The 17,482-nt window shown below is 41.2% G+C and overlaps 1 protein-coding gene across 3 annotated transcripts in view; it reads left to right on the forward strand.

Moving 5' to 3' along the window:
• ATG7 (autophagy related 7) overlaps positions 1 to 17,482 on the forward strand; it is a 247,227-nt gene that overhangs the window by 78,510 nt on the left and 151,235 nt on the right. For all 3 annotated transcript variants that reach the window (XM_043588131.1, XM_043588132.1, XM_043588133.1), the window contains one exon: positions 2,597 to 2,677. In XM_043588131.1, the coding sequence (XP_043444066.1) occupies positions 2,597 to 2,677 (81 nt within the window). The remainder of the gene's footprint in view (positions 1 to 2,596; positions 2,678 to 17,482) is intronic.

The raw sequence follows: 17,482 nt of genomic DNA on the forward strand, positions 1-17,482 counted from the left end.
ATTCCAGATGATGGAACATTGTCTCTATGCTTGGCGTAGGTAGATTGAGGATTTATGAAAGAGGTGTGTTTGCATTGAGTGGCTTTTAAGGAAGTTGAAGACTTGGCTTTGTAGCTGTTTCCAAAAGGAAGAGTTCTGAGTCACAGAATTCAGCCTAAGATGAGGTCAGGAACTCAGGAATGTCTTTGGAAGTTCAGCTTGATAGTTATACGGGGCCAGTGAGAAGTTTCAATTTAAGACATAACTGGAAAGGCAGGATGGGACAGATGAGTGGGGTGGGGGTGGAATCTTGAATGCCAGCATAACGAATTTTCTGCTGTAGAAAATTAATAAAAAGTGACACATCTTGGAGCTGTGTATTGGAAAAATTAAGCAATGGCAGAATGTTGCATTAAATGGAAGGGAGAGAGCTCACCTGTGGAGATAACCATTAGGAGTCTGATGCAATTGGTTTGAGAAGGTTTTCCTTTTTAAAATTACCTGAAACTAATTGATTGAGCCCTGGGCCTTCTGATACCAGCTTGGTGAATTTGAAAGGCCTCATACACAGATGTTATTTTTACTTCATTTCCTGAGAAAATGAATCACAGTTTCCTAGTAAAGAGCTGTCTGGGGGTGCTAAACAATAGTGTGTGGGCCCATGCTTGGCCAGTCCATTCATTTTGGTTTCTTTTTCTTCTGTTACTCACCACCTGTGTTTTTTGTTTTTATTTTTTCCTTTCCTGCCTGCCTTCCTGCTTGGTCTTCTGTCTCTCTTACCTTCAAAGCTTTCACCTTCCATCTGCAATCATGAGACAGTTTAGCAGAGAAAATTGCCAATATTTCTTTGTACAATGTAAAACTAGATATTAGTTGTAGGAGAAAAAAGAATGAAGAAAATCTTTCCATGAAGCCCATATGGAGGCAGTAATATAGGCTGTATCAGTGAATACTTTAATGGAAAATATGCAAAATATGATAACATTTTTCCTTAAGTGAATTTAATATAAAAGGAATTGAGGTGTGAGAAGGCTCACTATGAGAATTCTTTTAAGCCTGTAACTTGCTGATCTCATAGGATCTCAGCATTCCCATTTATGACCTACTTCAAAAGTCTTTTCTAGAAGTTTGATGTCTCCTGTTTTGGTATCCTGAATAGCAAACTTAAGACCCCGATTGTGCCTCCAGTCCTGTATGGTGAAATGGTCACCCACATTCCTGAGACTGAAAGAACTAGAAGATTGTCACATTTTCACAGGTTCGCAATGAGGCCATCTAACTAATCTCAGCTATCTAATTTATCATTTCTACCAAATGGTCTTTTGATCTTGGATTGCATCATTAAGGGTATTTGAAAGATTGTCATGGCCATTTCGATTTTCCAGTATGAACATGAAATTAGACAGGTGCAGTGTGGGCATGAAGGTGGAGTTATCACATTGCAACAGGAAGTCTGTTTGTTTAAAGAGTTTGTCAGGTTTTGTTTATTTTTCTTTTGGGGTGAGTGTGGGTAGGGTGGCTAAAGGCAGGAAAGGTGAGGCTTGGTCCTTTTGCTCTTTTCAGGTGACACTGTTGATTTGTGTTGAGACCTAATATCGAAAACAAACCTGTGATACCCTGAGAGAAAGGGAGGGAGGGGGTGAGGTAGGAGAGTAGGGGGCAGGGCCACGTTTGGAGTCAAGACTCCTACTTTTGAATCTTAGCTCTGCCACTTTCTGTTTTCCTGAGCCAAGTTGCTTCACCTTTCTGAGCCTGGGTTTTATCAACATAAAATGGGGGCAGTTGGGAAGATGAAATAAATTAACTCATGAGAGGATTCATGTTGTCTGACTTATTATAAATGCTGAGTCCTGTGGACACTTCAGAGTTTACCATTCATGTTTTTTGTAATAATATGTTAATGATATACACAACAGTTTAAAACTCTCCTTTTGGTGTAAGTATAGTTCTAGAGAGGTATAATGTTCTCAATAAATGACTTAAATCATAGTTTATGGAACCTGGTTACTTATAGTGGATATCCTTTAAAATGGCAGCCAGTTGTAGTCTAGAAGTTTATGCTCAAGGTGGCACTGTTTCCCCATAAATTTGGTGATTTTTTTTTTTTTTTTTTAATCCCTGTCTGTTTCAAGTCAAGCAAATAACTGGATATATATTTAACACCTTCTCTGCCTCGGAAAGTCCCCAGGCCTTCTCACCTGTGACACCCCACCCACTATCATACCCTAGATACTCAAGTTTACCAAAATTCACTATAACTTGCATGTGAGAGGTGAGCCATCATTAAACTAGTTGATCTGTTAAATTTTTTAAGACATTTCTTACAACAATACTTTACAGTTTACTGCTTTCATTTTGTATTTTGGTGTTTTTAGGTCTCACATACATGAAAAGTTTGTAGGCCCCGGCTCCTAATGTAATAAAGGATATGATACAGTTCTTCCTCAAACTGATTGTGGTACAGGGGAAAATCTCTATGCCGAACTTTATTTTTGCTAGTAATCTGTATCAGGACCACCATATTGTTTGCCACTTCTTGTCAGAAACTACAAATACGTTTCACAGGTATGGGCGTTCTGAGCTTGATGTGAATTGTTTTGTTTTGTTTTGTTTTTAGATCCGGGGATTTCTGTCACGATTTGATAATGTCCTTCCTGTCAGCCTGGCATTTGACAAATGTACAGCTTGTTCTTCCAAAGTAAGTCACTCTGCATTTGAGGGACTTTGTTTTAAAACTGAGCCCATCACTGTACCAGCCAGAGGCACTGAAACCAACTGAGAACTTTTCAGCAGGGAGGGGTGGGGTCTAAAAAACTGGAAAGGATTTTCTAGGTGTTGCTTATCTGTATTCATTCTCACAGAGAAACCAGCCTGAGAAAGTTTGATTTATAGTGTACAAAGAGAGACTGAATTAGATAATACAGTTCTGTATCGATACTTGCATCATGTTAATTTTCGGCTTGAATATGAACTTCAGTAGGTTTTGTTCTTCCCCTGAGGTTCCTCCTTTGCATGGACCATCATAGAGCAATTTTTAAGTGTTACTCAGACGAGGGGGGATACTAGGCAGTCCTGGTGGTGTGTCTTTTGGAGATCTACATAATGACAAAAAATAAACAGAGATTAGGGGCCTGGATAGGGAGCCCATCAAAGGGCCCCTTCAGCTTTGATCTTTCCAGAGGCTCTAAAAATAGAGCTGGTATGTCCTCCATTGTAATGGGAAACGGCTGATGTATCTCAAAACTACAGTGATGACATCTCTTTTTTCTAATTGTTTTAACGTTTATTTATTATTGAGAGACAGAGACAGAGCATGAGCAGGGGAGGGGCAGAGAGAGGAGGAGACACAGAATCTGAATCAGGCTCCAGGCTCCGAGCTGTCAGCGGAGCCCGACACGGGGCTCAAACTCACAAACTGCGAGATCATGACCTGAGCCGAAGTTGGACACTTAACCGACTGAGCCACCCAGGTGCCACACATCTCATTTTTTAATAGGTCTAGATATAGTCTAAGTTAGCTGTGCCTGTATACCGTGTGTTATAGCTAATTTTCTTTTGTATGCCTCTAAGCCTTCTGATGCTCAGTGATATAACCTGGGTTTTTAAAACCCAAGCTTATTGACAAGGCTTTCATGTGCAAGCGTTATGCAAAATAGAGTTGGGATCATTAATCCCAAACTCTGGCCTCTCAGTTCTAATTCAGAACTTCTTTGCCACGTAGCCTACATTTGGCAGTATGGAAGGGATTGAATTCTAGGGAAATTCCCTCCACTCTGAGTTGATAAGGTTTAAAAAACAAAAACAAAAACAAAAACTTTGGGGCACCTGGGTGGCTCAGTCAGTTAAGGGTTCAACTTCAGCTCAGGTCATAATCTCAAGGTTTGTGGGTTTGAGCCCCACATTGGGCTCTGTGCTGCAGCTTGGAGCCTGGAGCCTGCTTCGGATTCTGTGTCTCCTTCTCTCTCTGCCCCTTCCCCACTCACACTTTGTCTTTGTCCCTCTCTCAAAAATAAATAAAAAAATAACAAAAGTAAAAATAAAAAAACTTCACTTGGGTCATATCCTATGAGAAGCACAATCCTAACCAGGTTCTCTAACAACTTAACTCAGATTTGAGAATGTTGATAAATTTGGTTAATTTTTGTTGCTTAAACATTTAGAGCAGTTTTTTTCTTCAAAAAGTAAACTGGGGTACCTGGGTGGCTCAGTCAGTCAAGTGTCTAACTTTGGCTCAGGTCATGATCTCACGGTTCACGAGTTCGAGTCCCACATCGGGTTCTTTGCTGACAGCTCAGAGCCTGGAGCCTGCTTCGGATTCTGTTTCTCCCTTACTCTGTGCCCCTCCCATGCTCATGCTCTGTCTCTCTCTCAAGAATGAATAAACAGTAAAAAAAAATTCAAAAAATAGGGGCGCCTGGGTGGCTCAGTCGGTTAAGCACCCGGCTCATGATTTCAGCTCAGGTCATGATCTCATGGTTCATGAGCTCAAGCCCTGTATCGGACTCTGCACTGACAGCACTGGAGCCTGCTTGGGATTCTCTCTCTCTCTGTCTCTCTCTCTGTCTTTCTCTCTCTCTCTCTGTCTCTCTCTCTGTCTTTCCCTCCCCTGCTTGTGCACAAGTGCTCTTTCTCTCTCTCTCAAAATAAATAAATATGAAAAAAATAAAAAATTAAAAAAAAATTATGAGCCATAATTTAAAAAAGAATAAAAAATGAAGTAAACTAAGCAGTGTTATTATTATGCATCCCAAGTGTCCGTGTTGAGATTTAAAGCTTACCACTTGGTCACTAGCTACTCATAAGTGAATTCTTTTTGTCATCTCTTTGAGATATCTTCTGTCTGTTCAAGTCAAGGCCTCAAGGATGTCTACATGCACTTCTGTCTTCAGAAATGCAAGTTTAAGATTATATGCTTTATAGTGAACACATTTTGTTTTCTTTGAATGGCTCAGTTAATTGGTCTCAAAATAACTTGGCAGTATTAATTTTCATACTGAAATCATTTGGCACAGGTGCCCAAAGATTTTCTGTGGCTTTATGCAGATTAGACTAGTCAATGAAATAAAGATAATTGGGTTTTGTAAGTGAAATGCAAGCACTCCAATTCCTTCTTGTTGACTTTCTTAATTGAGTTAGTCCTGGAGATACTGTTTGTGAAGAATCACAAGCATACCAGCTAACCAAGGTCCCTTATTTTCTTTGAGAAAGAATCGCTTTGCATTTTTCTTTCACACTTATTGTAAGCATTACAGTAAATATAGGTATCACTTTTTTGTTAGCAAACTTAATTCTTCTTGGTGGTCATTCTGAGAGTCCTGCTTTACATAAACATGTTGGACGATTTAATACAAACTGCCTTGGATTTTAACAGCTGTGCTATTCCCATAGCGATCACTTTTCATGTGGTCTGGGTATTAAATTTCTTTTGTGCTGAAAAGGTTGCTTCACTGGCGCACGTATTTCCTTACAGTAGAAACACGGCCTTTACTTACTTGGCGAACTTCTTTATTCGCTTAGGAGAATGTCATTCTCTATTATCTGCAAACCCAACATTAATACTTTGAAATGACAAATCCAATTACAGCTTCATCTCTGTGCATGTGAATTTTTCTTAATGCATACTTAGCATAATATTTTTATACTGAGTCATATCATAGTTGTTATTGTTTCAGAAAGATTCTTTGGGGCTAAAAATGACTTTTTAAAAATTCTCCTTTGATATCCATGAAGTAATTTTTTCCTGTGGTAGTTTTTGATATTTTTGCTTCCCCCCCTCCCCCTCCAGGACCAAGGCCTCACTTGTGTCTTAATTTAATACAAATGCAGGCAGAAAGATGGGGGAGATAGAATAAGCTCTCAGTGCTGAGTAATAATGCTCTGTTGATTACCGTGTTTATATACATGTATAGACCTTTTATAAGGCCTGAGGTGGGGAAAAATATACCTCTCTGTGACTGGGAAGGCTGAATCATCTACACATAAATCATTTCTTATCTTGTTTGGTTTTAACTTGGCACTGTTCAAACTTACAGAAAAATTACTGAAGAATCTGGAGGGAGAGGGTAGTGAAAAGGCGCTTTCGTTCCAATTTCCGTATATCATAAGACTTTCTAAAATGACGATGTCTGCCACTGGAATTTCAAAAAATCGTATTTGAAACTATACAAGTTGTTTTTAGTTCTAAAAAGGAATTTAGAACCGAGTCAAGTTTTGTAGATTGCTACCAGAGGGAAAAATAGAATTTTAAAACCAATGTTCTTAAAAGAAGTTCTCATAATACATTGAATTAGTTATTATGAACTTTCACCTAAATATTTTGGGGGGAAGCTTAGGGTCTTTGTGGGGGGGTAACTTTCTATTTTGATATAATTTTACACTTACAGAAAAGTTGGAAGAATAGTGCAGGGAACCTCCTTATATTATACCCAGATTGACCAATTGTTTCTATTTTGCCCCATTCGTGTATGTGCCCACTACCCTCCCTCCCTCCTCTCTTCTTCCTCCCCACCTTTCTCTTTTTCTTGAAAATTTGAGAGTAAGTTGGAGACCTTGTGGTTCTTTCCAACTAAACACTGTACTTCAGTGTGAATTTTCCTAAGAAAAAGGAGTTTCAGGCAGTTTAATGTTGCCACAATACTAATCTAATCCAGTCTGTATTTCAAATGTTGTTATTTGTACCAGAAATGTTCTTTATTGTTTTTTTCTCCCAGTCCAATTCAGGATCTAATTCAGGATCGAGCATGAATTTAGTTATCATATCAATCTGGAAAAGTTCCTTAGCCTTTCTTCGTTTTTCTTAACCTCAATATTTTGATATTTTTGCCAGTTATTTTGTAGCATTTCTCTCATTTTGGGTTTGTCTAATGTTTCCCTATGATTAGAGTCAGGTTATGAATTTTTGGTAGAGGTACCAAAGATGTGATGATATATCTTTGTGTCAGGAGGCACATAATGTATTTTATCTCCTTTGGTGATGCTAATTTTCCCCTTCCTATATTTGTAACTACCTTCCCCAATGATGAGAAACCTGGCTGTCATTATCCTGGATGTATTTACTCACTTGCTCAAGTCTGGAATACATAGAAAGTAGTTGTTTGTTTGTTTGTTTTTTTAATGTGTTTATGTTTGTTTATTCTGAGAGAGAGCAGGGGAGGTTGGGGGGGGGGTGGGAAGAGAGAGAGAAAGAGAGAGAAGAGCCCAAGCAGGCTTCTCACTGTCAGCACAGAGCCCGATGTGTGGCTTGATCCCACAAACTTTGAGATCATGACCTGAGCTGAAATCAAGAGTCAGACACTCAACCAACTGAGCCACCCAGGCGGCCCCATAGAAAGGGAGTTCAAAACTGCTAGCCCATACTACTGCAGAAAATAAACCTACTAATTAGAGTTCGATTTTTGTGCGTGGTTCTTATTTCCTAGGTGGAATTTATATACGGTGGAATGCATGAATCTTAAGAGAGAACACTTCTTTATGTTTTGACAAATGTACACATGTATGTAACCCACATTTCAATCAAGATATAGACTGTTTTCCTTCAGCTCAGAAAGTCCCCTTGTCCTACTTTCCGGTCTGTCTCGAGGAAGGGGGACAGTATGTTGAATATTATGACTATTTTCTTTGCCTATAAGGAGAAAGCTGAGCACCTTCTTGTGTTTTATGCAACCATAGCCCAGTTCCTGGGACCCAGAAGTTGACTAGAAACTTGTTGCAGATCAGTAGTCCAGAGCAGGGCTGTGCCTGAGGCAACTGCATGTGGATATTCTTGTGGTTATTGCACAGTCTGCCACCCACAACCTTTGTGATACTGCAGGAATAGCCTTTTAGGAAGAAGCAGGCCCCATTCTTTGTTTTCATACCATCTGGGACTTGCCCACTGCACAGATGTAGCAAGATGTGCCCAGAAACCTGATCTTGGGATTTTAATTAGCAATTAGCAACCCTAATAATACCTTTGGTGTTTACTCTGCCACAGGCTCTTCTGTTGATGGGTTATGATTAAACTTCCCAAAGTGATTGCTGTTAACCTTTTGTGTGCATCTGTGTTCTGTGTCTTGAGGAACGATAGGGGTGTAGGAATAATACATGTTAGCTGGTATCCTCATAGAATAAATTATATGTTTTTGTTTGTTTGTTTGTTTGTTTGTTTGTTTTTTGCCTTTCTCCTAGCCAACCATTCGATTTTTTTGTATTATATAATCCTAACTTTCTTCTATCATATTTCCTTGTTACTTAAAAAGCATGAGATAACAGTATTCAGCTTAGCTATTTAAGCTTTGTATAAGAAAAAAACTGTCCCTGAGCAATCTGGTGCCTGAGATTCTACAAATGCACCCTTTAGAGGATAGAAAGACAAGTCATAGGGGTGCCTGGGTGGCTCAGTTGGTTAAGCAACCAACTTTGGCTCAGGTCATGATCTCAGGTCTGTGAGTTCAAGCCCCACTTTGGGCTCTGTGCTGACAGCTTAGAGCCTGGAGCCTACTTCAGATTCTGTGTCTCCCCCTCTCTCTACCCCTCCCCTGCTCATGCTCTGTGTCTCTCTGTCTCTCAATAATAAATAAATGTTAAAGAAAAAAATTAAAAAAAAAAAAGACAAGTCATAGATATGCAAAGAGAGGTTAAAGTTTTGCTGTATGGCTGTTAGCTGGTATTCATTTTATTCAACTGCCATTTGAGTCCCTGCAGTGGACAAAGATGATAAAAATAGCCACTGCCTTTAAGGAATGCTGTCTAGAGGATGAGACTGACCTATAAACCAGCAGTGATATATAAACCATATCATGATATGCTCTGCAGTCAAGGTACATCCTCTTGTGGTGTCATATTCCTACTCATTTTTCAAACAGGAGAGAACGGGGTGGTCTTGCAGAAAGTGACTTCTGAGTTGATGTTAAAGGATGAGTGGGAATTTCTAGAAACACGTGGGAGATAGAACAAGATGAAGGCATTGTAGACGGGGGGGGGGGGGATTGCGTGAATAATAGCCACAAGAAAGAAAACATGGCACATTTATGAAGCTGTTCAGTACAGCAGTTGTGACAGAGCACTGGACACCCAGGTCCGTACAGACTGTCCTGTTTGTGAGTGCTATTTCAATTTCAGCTCTTCTTGAGTTGGAATCTGGTGGACTTGGTCTAGCATTTGAGGCTGCCATTTTGAATTTTACAATTCCATTTAAAATGGTTTCTCATCTAGCACCAATCATAGGGAGTTTCCTAGCCTAAGGAGTCCAGCAGCTGCAACAGGGTGGTGTAGAGGCCAGTAAGTCATTCAGGGGATTTCCAGGGTCTTGGCTCTGAGTCCCTTGCTGGCTGCCTGAGTGACCACAAGCAAGGTGCTCCCTGCTCTGTCCACCTCCTTTACTTCTTTTGTTAAATGAGTCAGTCAGATGAGAAAAGCTTTGGCTCTCTATTGACACTCAAAGTTAGTAGCTCTTATATTTTCCTTTCTTAATTTTATTCTTTATTCCACAGCAATCTATTTTAATTATAGAAAAATCAGAAAATATATTTAAGGTTAAACAGGATAATCAACCATATTCCAGCCACTCAGACCACAGTTAGCCATTGATCTCTGCCCTTCTTGACTTAAGAAAGACAACTGCTATGTATAGAGGTATGTATAGATAATTTTTCTCTCTGAACATTCCTATTGTATGTCTGAAATTAGCTTTCGAGAGAGGGATTTATGGTGCTTCATCAAGGATACTCCCTGCTTCTCTGATTTGATAGGGTTTTAAATCTCAGTCATTTATAAGGACTGGCCAGAGCCCAGTCAGAAGAGCTCTCCAAAGTTTGTGCCAGGAATTTTTGCATACAGCTTCTCAGTGGCAAATATTACTCAAAACTGGGCTGCAGCCAGCTTTTCCTTCTCCTGTCCAAAAGGGACATAAATCTCTGATTTGGAAAATGATGAGTAACCCCCAGGTTCCCTTTCCCTATCTCATTTACCCAGTGAGGCCTCCAGTCTTCTGTTGTAATGTGTGATGGATTCCATGTGCATGGTCGTGTTGTATAAGCTGTATCTCACATCTTGTGCTTAGCAACTAGTGTTTCCCAGTCTCCAGAGCTGCTTGGTTCCCTAATGGAGACAGAATATCCAGCCAGAAGCAGTATGGAGTATGTAACTGCAAGCTCTAACCTTGGAGCTCTTGGCTCTTCACCTCCTTGAAAAACCTTGGACATTTCTCCCTTTGCTTCAATTTCCTCATCCATAGAGTGGGGAAAATATTTTCTGTTTCCCAGGGAAATTGCAATGGCTGACGTGTATCCAGTTCCCTGTGACCAAGTACCAAGGCCTTTGCCCACTCCTGGGACTGGTGTTGACATCAGAAATGAGAAAACAAAGACCCCTGTGATTGAAATAGGTCACCCAGGGTGTGTGGAACCCTCTCTGGGCTCACTGTACAAGCAGGTACAATGAGAGTCCTGACTGAAGGTCAAGGCTGCCCTGGCTTTGAGAAGCTGAGAAACCTTCCATCATGACTCATGACAAGTACTGCCAAAACCTTCTCCTTGAGTCCAGAGAACTGCGCCTTGCTTGCTACCTCTGACCAGTGGTCTTCTGAGACGTCCTAATTGGTAGTTAAAGCTTGTACTGCTTACTCCTCTCCCTGTCACCTGAGGTCACAAAGGCATGCCTAGTTTGCTTGAACACATTTTTTTCTTACAGGATCCTTTTATGATCCAGACCAGAAAGTTTAGTACTGTGTTCTTACATGGTTCCACTGGCTGCCCGGCCCAAGCATAATCTTCAGATTGTTGAAAATCTGGGTTCCTATTAGTTTGGAATTAATCTCACTCACTTTTGGGCTCTTTTCCCCTCCCCCACCCTAAGCCCATCTCTTGACAGAGTGGTTCTTAACATTGAGTCTGGACCTTGTGCAGAGTGACCAGAGCAGTAGACCCTGCTTCTCTGGGGAAAAAAATAAAAATAAAAAATGCAAAGCCACACACAGTTTTACAGACAATTTCAGTGACTCCCATGAAGTCCCAGAAACATGCCTGTGGATCCTAGGAAAGCACCCTTGTACTATGAGTTTTTCTTTGCTGCCATTCCCAAGCTGTCCTGGGTGAGACGCTGGGGAATGAATGTTGCAAGTAGCCCCACCATGACCTCTTGTATGGCTTTGGAAAGTTGCCATCTCTCTCTGGGGACTCATTTTCCTCAGCTGTAGTAAAGGGAGATTCAGGAGCTCATTTACCACTGGATTTTGTTTTATGACTCTGAGATTGTGCGGTCTCTTGATCACCATTTCTTCAGGCCCAACTATGTTTAGGACAGGGAAGATACTGACCCTGCTCAGAGCTCTGAGAGTTCTCGCATCTCTGGTGGTGCATCGATTTGACTCCTGATGGACAAAGAGCCCCAACTATCATCTGTTAATGTTCCTTCCTTTTTCATATAAAGATATATGTGTATTTTATAATTTATATTTATGTTCATACTTCATACATTCATTTATATTCATAAAATATTTATATATGATATTCATGAGACATCTTCCCTTCTCTCTCCACCCTCAGTAGCTTTGGAAGTAAGGGGGGGGGCAGGGCGGATCATGGTAGTTACTGCTGGGTTTTTGAAATAAGGGAGCCATCAACTTGGGGAGCTTTTTATGGATGTATGTGCTTGTACGTGGACAAGTTGTATACAACATATAACTAACTGTTTACACTGAATACTAAAAACACCCAGATATATATTTATATGAGTTTATTGTAATGACTCTTGGCATAATAGTTTACGTGAGCAGACATTAAAGCTCCTAATTCATGATACATTTTTGAAGGACACAGAGGTGAATAAAAGCCTCTGAAGTTTCTGATGATGTCCTTCTGGACAAGATAGTAAACTTACATTACATGATTCAATATAACTTGCTATACTTGAATTATATAAACATCTTTACTCAAGAAATGTTCCTACCTTGGAAGGGGTAACTAGTTTTTAGTAAATGGTAGGAAATGATCAGGTAGATGTTTTGAATGGCAGAAAAAAGTAACGATTCAGTAGGTGAACAAATGAACAGCAGAACCGGAGAAGGAAGAAAGAAGATAGCTTTGCCCTGCAGGAACTCAATCAGACAGGTGACTAGGGCTCAGCAGCAGGATGCCCTTTGCCTGTTAGTGCCAAGGTGTGATTTATCCTTATGCCATAAATGCCATAAGTGGTGGCTATCACTGAATGTTACGTTTCAGTGTTCTGAATATTTATTCAGCTGATCTTCTTTTTCAGCTTTTACTGTCTCCTTTGCTTTAGTTGATGCTTTCGCTGATTTGTTATTAGATTGGAAGATCATTTTTAGAGGATATTAAAACAAGGGGCCTTTGGGATTCATCAAAGATGACCTAACATTTTATTAAAGGACACATTTTGGCAATGAGTTCTTTGAAGGGTTTTGCTTGCTCTCCTGCAGGATTTTTAAGAGTCTCCATTTTATTTTTTCTAAAAAGCCTTCCAATACCCTGTCCAGGTATTTCTAAAAGTACTTACCACCATAGCCTTTTTTGCCATAGAAGATGTGGAAAGAACTGTTTGAGAACATCCTATTCTTAAAGCTGCTGTCATTATAACTTATAAAATATTTTATGTGATGATAAATTCTGGAGTGTCTGGCCCTCCCTAGTTTTTTTGTTTGTTTTTTGTTTTGGGGTGTGTGTGTGTGTGTGTGTGTGTTTAAGTAAACTCTGTACTGCACATGGGGCTCGAACTTATGACCCTGAGATCAAGAGTTGTGTGCTCTGCGAACTGAGCCAGCCAGGTGCCCCTGGCCTTCCCTAGTTTTAAGTAAGTTTTTATCATAGAAATTAAAGTTTTTTTCTTTAAGTTTTTTTTAATGTTTGTTTATTATTGAGAGAGAGAGACAGAGAGAGAGACAGAGTACAAGCAGGAGAAGGGCAGAGAGAGAGGGAAACACAGAATCCGAAGTAGGCTCCAGGCTCTGAGCTGTCATCACAGAGCCCGACGCGGGGCTCGAACCCACGAACCATGAGATCATGACCTGAGCCGAAGTTGGACATTTAACCAACTGAGCCACCCAGGTGCCCCAAAGTTGTTTTTTTCTTCACAAGGAAGAAAAGACTGCATGCTTCTCTTTTCTAGAATTTCTAGTGGCTGATTAAAGTGCACACCAAAGTTTGACATCTTGACTTCATAGCCATCCGACTAAAATGGGAAAATTTTAGTGATCCTTTCGTCTGTGATCCTGAAACAGCTGCAAGTGTGCCAAATGTAAGCACTCAGTGGGAGAATAGATGTAGCGAGTTTTTGCAAATCAGAGGAACCGTGTACTTGCATGTGTGTGTATCGAGCAGGGTCTTGAGGAATGGCAGTATATGTGGGATAACTGACCCACCTCCCATGAGGACTGTTCTGAATAGTCCCATTGCCTGTAGTCAGGACTTAAACCTGTCCTCATGACTCTAGACAGCCTTGGTGTCTTTGTAGGTGACTCTGGATTCCGTAGAGCATTTGGATACTTTAAAGACCTTTGTCAGCACTCCCACTTGGGATAGAAGTCCATGCAAAAGCATATATTTTCATGTTATTTATAAAGGTGGGAGAGGAAATTTGGGTTTCTCCCAGTTCTCAGTTGTACTTGACATTTCCCTTTTATATCCGCTCTCTCATGAAGGACCCTGAAGGGGGAAATGGTAACAAAAGTGGGAATTGAGGCAAGTTATTTATTGTTGTGTTAATACCTCTCACATATCCCAGACGTGGGACATGAGCCCAATATTGCTCTTTATGGGCCACTATCTAGATTTTCTGTTAGTTCAATTTGACCCGGCAGACTTGACTCCAATCATAATGCAAGCAGGCTTTAAAAAATAAACAAGTGCAAACCGATTTACCAGTAGAGTAACGTGTGTACCAAAGAAAACAAAAACATGCACGCGTCACTTGGCTCTACTGGAGGAATAAGAGTTGTATTTCCTAACATCTGCCATTTGTTGCCTAATCGCTTACTGTTTCCTATTATTGAGAATATTCCAGTAGGCACTTAATACCTGAAAAATGAGGCCTGTGACACCCTAGCACCCTCTGTGCAAAAGAACTGCAAGTCCCAAGAAGAGGGCCATCTCCCAGGGTCCCTGGGGGAGACGGTGTGCTTGCTTCAGCTCTGCCGTGCAGGCTCAGGACATTTGACAAGTTCTTCTGGGGAAATTGCTTCAGATCTCACAATATTTTCCTCTTAATAGCCTCAGCAGTGGTGAGTTCTTGACCTTTGAGGGTGGGTTTGATTTTTTGGAAAGGCTAGAAGTAATTTGAAGCTGCATGTTGTGAATCAAGGGAACAAGCAGTTTGCAAGAAAAACTTTAAAATTAGAAAGAAAAAAAAACAGCACTGCAACAGCTTCAGACAGTTTGTAGGGTTTGATTAAGCGAGCGCACCAGTTCAAGGGAGCTCGGAGATGGCTGAGAGATAACAGGACTTTTTGATACGGTTTGTGCCATAGAAAGGGCACTGGCTTGGGCATCCAACTCTTGATTTCGGCTCAGTTCACGATCCTAGGGTTGTGGGATCAAACCCTGTGTCAGGCTCCTGGCTAAACATAGAAGCTGCTCTCTCTCTCTCTCTGCCCCCTCCCCTGCTTGGATGCTCCCTCGCTCTCTAAAGCTTTTTAAAAAAACCTTAAAGAAAGAAATGAACACTGGCTTCAGAGACGGCGCTACCCACTAACTGTGTCACCAATGACAAGTATCTCAAACTTTCTGCGCTTCACTTGGGTGGAAAAAAGTTAAGATACCTTTTTAGGGGCAGTGAAGATTAAACGAGAGCTGTGTGCCACTGTCCTATATGATTGGTACCGTAAGTGTGTTTAATTGTTCGTTCTTTAAAGCAGAAATCAGGTGCAATTCCCATCTCCTTTCCTAACTGGACTCACTTCGTAATTATAGCCATAAAGTCTTTCTATCCTTAGAGGTTGAAAAGGGAAGGAAACCAAAAGGATGAGCATTTCTTTTGAAAGGGCATGGCCTCAAGAGGTGAGCAAATATTAATGTGTAGGTTATTACATTCTGTGTCTTTTTCTCTCCTTTTCACTTTTCTTTTCTAGTTGGCAGTTAATCTTAATCCAGCGTTTTCATTATTAACCAAAATGAAGCTGAGGTTTAATGTTCCCAGGAATGTGTGCTAGGGGAGGAGGCGAATCTTCGTATTTGCCGAAGTTACTGTGCAGGTATCTGTGACCAGTGTCAGGCCCACAATTCCAGAGGAGCGGGTATGAACCTTAAGAAAGACATCTTGGCTATGTTCCCTCTGAATTCTGAATACCTGTGTGTTCTTAGAGTGTAGGGATGTAAGGGACTCAGGATGGTAGTTCTGTGACAACACCAGGCCTCCTGCAGTCCATGCTCCTGCCCCTGTCCCACACTGCTCCTCAGAAGCCTTTCTCTAGCCTCAAGCATCTTGGCTTTCCTTGCCACGGCTCTGAGTGAGGTTGGAGGCCAGAGCAACACTCACAGGGAGGGCCAGCTGCCTTGGCTTCATCATGTTAACTGCTGCAGTGTTTCCCTCTTTTTGGGCACATGTTATGGATGTCTTCCCAATGTCCTTTTCAAGCTTTCCAGGAAGTGGCTAGCAAGAAGGCTACCCAATCTATCAGGTCAAGAGTTCATTAAGCTAGGAGAAATGACATGGAAGTCCAGGATTTCCAGCGCTTTCAGTTCACTTACCTACCATGTTAAACATCTCTCTGACAGTGATGTGGCAAGACTAACACTCACAGAATCGTTATGTACTGTCCTTGGGGAGTGTGAGGGGGAAGCTTCCATTTAAAAGTTTTAGCAGGGGTGCCTGGGTGACTCAGTTGGTTAAGCATCCGGCTCCTGGTTTTGGCTCAGGCCTGGTCTCATGGTTCGTGAGATCAAGCCCCATGTTGGGCCCACACTGACAGTGAGGGGCCTGCTTGGAATTCTCTCCCCTGTCTCTTTGCCTCTCCCCTGCTCATGAGTTCTCTTGCTCTCTCTCTTTTGAATAAACTTAATTTTCTTTTAATTTTTAATGCTTATTTTTGAGAGTGAGACAGAGACAGAGCATGAGCAGGGGAGGGTCAGAGAGAGAGGGAGACACAGAGTCTAAAGCAGGCTTCAGGCTCTGAGCCATCAACACAGAGCCTGATGTGGGGCTTGAACTCGAACTGTAAGATTGTGACCTGCGCCAAAGACGGATGCTTAACCTATTGAGCCACTCAGGCACTCCATTGAATAAATAAACCTAAAAAAAGAAAGAAAGAAAGTTTAGCAGTTTTTAGGACTGGTTAGTTACGCTCCATGGTGAACCATTTGGTTATCCTTGGGGGACTTGTCCTTTTAAAGGAGAATCCCAACACCCAGAAGAATGTATCATTTTCCTACTGTGATATCAGGAACATTGTGGGGACTAGGGCAACTTCTATGTGCCCTCCAGCACAGGTGCATGGCATGGGGATGAGAGTTTCAAGGTTTTTCCTCAAGAAATTGTTTATGACTGGGGCGCCTGGGTGGCTCAGTCAGTTAAGCACGATCTCATCGTTCGAAAGTTCGAGCCCCGCATCTGGTTCTGTGCTGACAGCTCAGAGCCTGGAGCCTGCTTCGGATTCTGCGTCTCCCTCTCTCTCTGCCCCTTCCCCGCTCATGCTCTGTCTGTCTCTTTCTCTCAAAAATAAACATTAAATGCTTTTTAAAAATTGTTTATGACAAACATAGTTCACTAGACTTTTTGGTTAATTTTCGGCTTAAATATTTTTTAAAACATTTGGAAGGTACGGACATGCAGCTGCTAAGAATCCAAGACAGGACTGTTTTTGAAAATACAAATGCTTCTGTTTTGCATTTACTTAAGGAAGTTGCCTCCTATCTATTCCTGTGAATACAGATACTGTTTAAATGATACCATTTTGAGTAAAATACAGTGTCCAGGTGGTTTGGGGGAAATCAGTGGGAAAAAGTTAAAAACAAAACAAAACAAAACAAAACAAAGAAACCTACAACACTTGGGTATCACTGCATTCCAGGGGCCAAGAGACAGAATGATGGTATTTCTGGCAGGCTTCCAGGCCCAGCAAAACCCACACCCCAAGGCTGTCTCTGTAGCTTCCTGTGGTTTTCCCACTGAAGAGAAACAGCCTTTCTGTTGGATGGTCCAAGTTAGGATGGCAAGTTTGTACATTAGCTTGATCAGCACGATATTCCTGCTTTGAGGTTATTTCCCAACAGGATCCATTTGGGAAATTCGATGCACCACAGTTGTTGCAGACTGAACTGCATTTTAATCCTGTTGGTAGAAATCAGTAGCTTCCAGTAATTACAGGTTATCTTGCTGCCGTGTGGTTTGTAACAATGAAGTTAAGTCTCAGACCACATTTTGCCACACATGTGAACATTTGTTAGCAAGCAGATGCGAAAGTTGGTCATTCAGCCTGTTCTTGGAGACTGAAAAAGCCCAACCTCGTCCTTTTCATATGTATCTCACATCAGCTATTCAGTAGAGACACATATAAATGTATCCTTTTTAAAGGACA

Source organism: Prionailurus bengalensis, chromosome A2 (assembly GCF_016509475.1).
Source record: "Prionailurus bengalensis isolate Pbe53 chromosome A2, Fcat_Pben_1.1_paternal_pri, whole genome shotgun sequence".
NCBI classification, from domain to species: Eukaryota; Metazoa; Chordata; class Mammalia; order Carnivora; family Felidae; genus Prionailurus; species Prionailurus bengalensis.